This window comes from Diplotaxodon limnothrissa, linkage group LG16 (genome assembly GCF_057381915.1).
Source record: "Diplotaxodon limnothrissa isolate DT_005_m linkage group LG16, D_limnothrissa_male_GT1.1, whole genome shotgun sequence".
Classification (NCBI taxonomy): Eukaryota; Metazoa; Chordata; class Actinopteri; order Cichliformes; family Cichlidae; genus Diplotaxodon; species Diplotaxodon limnothrissa.
This window is the reverse complement of record NC_140611.1, coordinates 17,244,259-17,251,546: the sequence shown is the minus strand read 5'-3', so window position 1 is coordinate 17,251,546 and position 7,288 is coordinate 17,244,259. Positions and strand designations below refer to the sequence as shown.

The 7,288-nt window shown below is 36.1% G+C and overlaps 1 protein-coding gene across 1 annotated transcript; it reads right to left on the bottom strand.

Annotated features, from left to right (window-relative positions):
• On the bottom strand, positions 1-7,060 carry scel (sciellin). Its single transcript, XM_085374271.1, has 26 exons — positions 7,042-7,060; positions 6,183-6,249; positions 5,927-5,989; positions 5,717-5,788; positions 5,598-5,630; positions 5,452-5,487; positions 5,322-5,357; positions 5,184-5,228; positions 5,024-5,095; positions 4,878-4,946; positions 3,924-3,998; positions 3,764-3,832; positions 3,620-3,676; positions 3,011-3,067; positions 2,666-2,719; positions 2,531-2,572; positions 2,349-2,417; positions 2,207-2,257; positions 2,059-2,109; positions 1,825-1,887; positions 1,668-1,721; positions 1,509-1,571; positions 1,334-1,408; positions 485-593; positions 152-254; positions 1-17 (listed from the first exon to the last, which is right to left on the bottom strand). Exons 1-26 carry the CDS (start codon positions 7,058-7,060, stop codon positions 1-3), a joined length of 1,521 nt encoding a protein of 506 aa, XP_085230397.1.
• Between the last annotated feature and the right edge of the window lie 228 nt (positions 7,061-7,288).

Here is a 7,288-nt window from a genome sequence, read left to right as displayed (position 1 = left end):
TCAGCGTTGCCATTTTTCTGTGGGGGAAGGATGTACAATTTGAACTAAGACCTTTTGAAATTAAAACAAATAGAGTAATACATACGGTACAAATATTTAGTCACTGGAGCTTTACATCCAGGAAAATGAAGAAATCCTAATAATTACTTACCTTTGGTGACCTCAAAGCAGTTCGAACAGTGAACCATACGCTTGTAAATCCACAAGCTGTCCCCAGCCTTTAGATTACCCAAAGTAATGTTACACACCTCACACTGCCAAAACACAAATGCTCACATGAGGAAACAGAATCCTGAGACAACAATGGCTGTATACATCAAAAATATTCTGTGAGGTCTTAATAATTAGGAGTTCATGAGTCACTGGTAATTTCAAAACAATACTAAGACTTTACTTTGGTAAAGTCTTGACATAGTTGTTTTTCAACCACTGCTTGTTGTTGACCAAAGAAAGGAAAGCCCCATCTTAAAATTATTTTACTCACTTTAAAGCAGGAAGCATGGCATTTCATATTTATGTCATCCAGGACCATCTTGGCATCACCAGTGAAGGGCTTACGGCAAACTGTGCACAGATCTTTCTCTAGCACTGTCCTGTGTGGGACAAAAATTTATCAAGTGTTTATATTAGAGTAAAAGAAAAGTGACTGTATATATGTGTTCTTGATTTAATTCTATTAATTTTGTTTCGGTTTTATTTATATAACACCAAATCACAGCAACAGTCGCCTCAATGCACTTTATATTTTAAGGTAAACCATACAATAATACAGAGAAAACCCCAACCCCAGTCAGACACCACCTATGAGCAACCCTTGGTAACAGTGGGAAGGGAAAATCTCCCTTTTAACAGGAAGAAAACTCTGGCAGAGCCAAACTCAGGGAGGAAGACAGGATAAATATCAAGTTTACCTTCTTAACTTTCAGCAAACTATAACAGCAACAATTGGATGGACTGGTGCAAAAACAATTACAGCAGAAATAAATGGTCCCCTAGTTCTACCTCAATTTTTTTTGATTGCCTTGAATGCTGAGCAATGCCCCCTACAGCTAGTTAGGTTTTTAAACAAACACGTGATCTTTAGGTTTACTTTAGGTGTATTTGCTAAAAAGCAATTATTAACATGCTGACATGCTGTATTAAGGTGGTTAATGTGACAGATGCTTAAAATCTGCATATCAGTACATTAGCATGCCGATATTCATGCTTTGCTCAAAGCAACACTGTATCCAAGTACAGCTTCACTGAGCTTCTAGATGACAGTCAGTCTGCACACTTATTTCCACACAAATGTTTTCAGTGTCTAAAAAGGCTATTGCTGCCCGATTCCTACCTTTCAGGAGGTGCATATGCACTCTTCACGGAAGACTTTGAGTAGGTTGGCTCTGACAGAATGTCATCTGACCTGCTGAGAGAGTTAATGAAAGAGTGTTGTTTTACTAACTCGTACAGTGTTTGTGTGCCAGTGATAAGTTTTGGATTCGTTTGTTCAAAAAATAATTTAATACCTGCGGCTCCTGTATGATGTAGAAGAGTAGATGGAGGGACTTGTGATACTGGTGTACTCATAACTGTAAAAAGATAACATGGCCCAGAGATTGCATGTGGAGTTTAGAATATGTTTAGCGCATACTGTTTATAATGTCTTTGTTTGCTTTGCTTCATACCTGGAGTCTGGTCTGGAGTAAGTATAAGTGTTGCGGTTGCTGCTATAGTCATCACTGAGTATGAAAAAAGGGAACAAATCAGGAATAATAGAAAGAGTATAACCACGCTGCACTATATTTTTATAACAAAAGGTTGAGAGACAGCGATAGTAATTACCTGGTAGTTATGGTATAGGAGGTGGTGCGAGTGGAGGGTATATCACTGGAGTATGAACTGTAGCTATAAAGAGGCAATGGATTTAGTTTGATAAGAAAGAGCTGGATGTAGAAAATATTGTTATGATTAAATAAATTAGAGTTTGATGAGGTATAAAGAAACAGAAATTCTAAAGGAGAATAATAATAATTTGAATAAGTAAATGGGTAATCCAGGAGTGCTCTGTTAGTTTACCTGGAGAGGCTGCGGGTAGAAGATGTTGACACTGGAGAGGGACTTTCTCCTCTAAATGACAAGATAAACAAAAAAGGTCAATTTGACAAAACTACACACAAACTACACAATTTTTTGGTCATTTTTGTCATTCATTTCTACTGCTTACCCTCTGCTGCTCTCCACAGTGACAATCTCTGTCTTTTTGACGCTTGAGCTGCTAAAATGGCAAAATGTGAGGTTTCATCCACCACAATGGTGAAATAGTTGTTTTGTTTTTTAATGACTAAATGTTCGCTGAGATGTCTCACCTGACTGGGGAAGAGGAATCAGATCTGATGGAAGTAGGCAGCAGGGTGTCATACAGCTGATCCTCAGCTCTGCAGTGACAGAAATGTAAATTTAGTGATTATACTGTATGTGCAGTTCTTATTTTTTTTAAATTCTGTTTTCTTTTGTACAACAGTTGAGGTTTATACAAGGTTTATCTTACTTAAAGGAAGTCTTTGTGGGGGTTTTAGCTTTAAAAACATCACTGAAAAAGTAAAAAGAGCACCAAACATTTTACTGTACTGTTTGTGTATTTATATCGGTGCCACTGTTTGTGTATTGTGCTGTAGTAACTTACTCATCATAGCTGCTTTTCACTGTCACAGTCTTAGTAGTGGACACGATTGATTTGCTGTGACGAAGCCAATATCAGGTATTACATAATGATCAGTAACGTATGATTATAGTGTCAAATTAAACAGCATCAATTTACTTACTTTAAATGATCTCAATACACCATTTATAAGAACATACCTAATATATAACATATAAGGTATACTGTGACGTGCATTGTGTGCTTTTCAGCAACTCTACTTTCGACATCATTAAATTCAATAACAATTGCAACAATTTATTAGATTTTTATTACAGTGTGTATAAAGGCTAAACGGGAGGACTCATAATGAAAGAGTGTATGCATTACCTGTCATCAGCCTTGACTGAACCTGGAATGAGTGTATCATAGAGTTGGTCTTTAGCACTACAACAGACAAAAGTAAGAGACATTGTTAGTCGTTTTTTAATCACATTTTGCTGCGTCGAGCTTGGAAGCTCCCTAAACTTTATGGTGCTAATAAATATTTTTTTACATCTCTGGCATATTACAGAGTTTAATAATAGTTATTTACATGGAGTCATGACGTCAGCAAACTTAGTCATGTCAGGAATATTTAGATTCCTGAACATTTACTCCAAAGTTACTGCATGCAAAAAACACTAATCATATTCACTCACACTGCTCTGTCAGATGTGTTGTGTATACTATTTATTTTCAAATGGTTTATTGATCAGCTATGTTTTGTTAAACACTAAAGGAGACTAATACTGTGGGACAACTACATTGTGGTAGCTCAATGTTTTGGACAAAAGTACATCTTATGGCACAGTGCAATATCAGATAGTAGAATAACAAATTAAATTTATTGCTATATAAAAAATGACTTTTATCTGACTAATTTGAATATGTCATCTTAACAGTATGCAGAGGGTCAGAGGAACATAACCGGATTGCGCGCGCTAGGATGGTACTCACTTTGTGTCAGTGCTGCTTTTCACTGTCACAGTCTTAGTTGTGGAGATAGTTGTTTTGCTGCATAGAGAAAAATGTGTCTTACTGAGAATGTAATTACTGAAAGCCTGGTGCCATGACCAATATAATCTAAGTTCTGGGCTTCACCTCTCTGTGGGTGACAGATCATCCTGGATGGATGAGGGGAGGTGCGTGTCGTAAACTTTGTCCTCCGTACTGCACAGAACAATAAAAATATAAATAAATCTGAAATTGCAGGTGACACATGGGTTATAATACTACACTAACTGAATAATCTGTGTCTTACTCTTTGGTGAGGGTAACAGTTGTCTCCGTCACTTTGGGTGTCGTTAAGGTAGGTGAGTAGGGTTGGTATTCTTGCCTGTTTGGAAAGATGGGGAAAAACTCAGCCTCTCATGTAGCATGATGTGCTTATATGTGGCCTCTTTAAGAAACTCTAAATATACATCTAAGTGCTTCAATTTCTAAGATGCTTTTAAAATACTGGGTTAGCTTGTAAAGCAAAAGCTGTTGTGACTTATTATATCTGAAGGCTCAGCCTTACTGGCCTATGACTTCTAAGTGAAAGTAGCAATAAGTCAGTATGAAAATATTCAGTGTTCAGTATACTACTAAATCTTAGTTTTAGCTATACACATACACAGTGAAATTGTATATTCTATGAAAAACTAATTACACCTTTCATATTTTCATTAAATTTAAGAGGGTAAGTTGCAGTTAGGAACCGATAATCAAATACACTTAATTGATCACCCAACCTGACTGACATGATGTTGCAGGAGACTCGTGACTGATAAAATCATTCGAAAATGTATTACTTCAAGTTTTTGCTGCTAAAGGTTGTTCTACAAGCTAATGAATCCGTGCGGGTACTTAGTGTTTTACAGGATTGCAAAGAGTCCTGTCAAGAGTTTCCTTCTCACAGGACTGGTGTATAAGTTCTGGCAAGTACAGTCTGATATTACTATTTCACAGGGTCATTATGATTGATTTCATTCCATAAAAACAATTGTTAAATGTTGTACTTGGTTTCAGTGGAGCTCTTTTTTAACGAATTGATGTATAACTGGGTAGTCTAACCTGTAATGATTAAAACTGATGTTGGTCATGTTACTAAATATACTTGTTAGTTGCTCGACTTCAGATTCAACAGCCTGATGAGTGACGATGATGCTGTTTCTCATACTGAAGTAAATAATTAAAATATTGCATCTACTATAAATCACTACATTATTTTTACCCTTTGCTGGAAGTCCTGACCCGGTCAGAGAATGTCCCAGAGCTGATTGGAGTTTTAGTCACAGGAGACCTATAAAGGCAAATAAATGTCAATAATATGATACGGATTGCATGTGTAATAATGTAACTTGATGCAGTGTTCCCTACTTGACGCTTTGGGTGGTGGTAGTAGTGGTCTCAGTAGTTGATCCATCCTTGGTGACTGTGGTTGTTTTGGTGCTGAAAAAAGAGAGACGTGAAACCCATTTACTTAACGTGTCATTGTAATGTGTTAACTTGCTGGTGTGTTCATGCATTCCTTGTGTACCTTGTCTTTGGATACTCTGTCACAGTAGTCTTGGTTGTGGTGGTGCTGCAGGGACATGGAAATACAAGATTACACATTATATTAATTTCTCCTCTGTTGATTATTGCATTAGATGCAATGGACTGGAGCTTTACGTACACAGTGGGTGAATCTGCCTTCACAGATGAATATGTACTGTAACAAAGAGGCAGATCATTCAGGTGATTTCCTATTCAAAAATTCCAGAAAGAGTCAATTTTGGGCTATGAGTGGTTTTACAAAAATGTACCTTTTAGTGTAGGAGGTCTTAGTGGAAGAAAGAGTGCTGCAAAACAGAAAAAAACTCTTACTTAATCTCATGCCTTGAAGTGCACAAATTAATAATAACACAACTGTAACAAAACTGTGACTGTAAAAGAAGAAAACTGTACTAACTTGGTCTTCAGGTCATTCTGCTTTCCACCGAACCTTCAGTGAGAGAAATGACTCATTATTGTTCCTGCCATTTATATGGCTTTTATTTAAATATATCACATGTGTCACACAAATGGTACCTCTTGCTGAGCTCTTGCACAGATGTAGCTGTGTTGCTTGGTTTGGTGGCTGTTTCTTCTTCAGGCTCTAAACTGTGAGAAATGCATAAAAATTTACAGGATGCAAAAGAATAAGAGACTCTTTTCTTAACTTGAAACCAGTCATCACAGAACATATTAGTGTTCCTTCATTTGTCTGCAAATTAAGGTGAATTTAAATGTTTGTTTTACCTCGCAAGAGTTTCTTTGGATTTGTATTGACCTAGAACACTTCTGGCGAAGTTTGGATCTTGGCTGTAGGAGAAAAAAAACTATTTACACAGAGATGACTCAATGCTGTGACTCGCAAGAGGAATGTGAGAAGGCCTTTTTTAAGGTTGAAAGAAATCTGAGCTTTGACCCAAAAGTCACACCCAACAATTCTGCCATTCTCTAAATGCATGTGTGCGTAAGCATCTGTTTTAACTTTTATCCTTGTTGTACTTACTCAACAGGTTCTTCCTCATCATCTGGTTTTCTGATCCAGCTGTTGTCTTTTAGAAGAGAAGTCTTGCCTGGTAATACAGGACAGAAAAAATTACACATTTATCATTCATTTACTTAATTAAGTAACACACTGTTTTTAAGGACTTAAAAGTTAATACCTGTTTAACAGAACATAATAGAGCCAATTAAAAACTAATTAGCACACTGCTCCTGAAAATTAAATGAGGAAGGTATTTATAAAGTTTTCTAATCAATGAATACTCTTTTTTTGCATCTCAGGTCTTGTCTTTACTGCTGCACACTGCAACAACTGCACATTGCTGTATTCGAGCTGTGGTTTCTCTCACTGTGATGCACTTAAAAATTAAATTAAAATATAGCATGTATGGGGCGAACATAAGTACTGGGCTTGTGCATTTGTAAGTATTTTAAGTCTTAGATGAAATAAACTACTCTGTTTTTAAAATTGATTGGTTCATTATTTGTAATTCGAATTTCTGTATCATTTATATCACTATTAATATACAAAAATATATATCTTTATATATTTATAATATGCAATATATCCTTCAGTCTATTTTACTGTTTTTCCCCCATTGTTTTTATTTTGACAAATTCTTTTTAGTTTACATACTCATTTTGACTACAAGCAATAATCTAACCTATTTCAGTGAGTGTAATAACAAAGGGAAACAATTTCATGCATGTTTTAAATATATTAAGTATATTATTAACATAATTAATAGGCAGCAGAGTCATATAACTACTGGAACCTTTCAGTCTTGCATCTGCTATTTTAAAAATCTGCATTACTTAGAATTTGATTTGTAAATTTTATTCTTTGATATTTCTCAACTTACCAGTTTTGTAAGCGCTCATTTTGAAATTTTACCTGTAAGTGTGAAACAACAAGAACATTGATGAGAAAACAGGGAAAAAATGGAGCACAGCTCATTAGCCACTGGGTGGCACGCTAGGCTAAAACCTTTTATGTGCCGTTGGTGTCTTTATGCTGCATAATGAAGTGAACAAGTAATCACTGCTTTCTGCCATCTGTATACTTGTGTCATGAGCACACACATGCCCTTCATGGACAGACTGGATTTA

Bases quoted from the DNA above. Each gene is read 5' to 3' on its own strand.
- scel (XM_085374271.1), bottom strand. The intron at 2,720-3,010 runs GTAATGCATACA...GCTTCGTCACAG, and splicing joins TCAGTCAAGGCTGATGACAG to CAAATCAATCGTGTCCACTA. The intron at 255-484 runs GTGAGTAAAATA...GTGTTTTGGCAG, and splicing joins GCCATGCTTCCTGCTTTAAA to TGTGAGGTGTGTAACATTAC.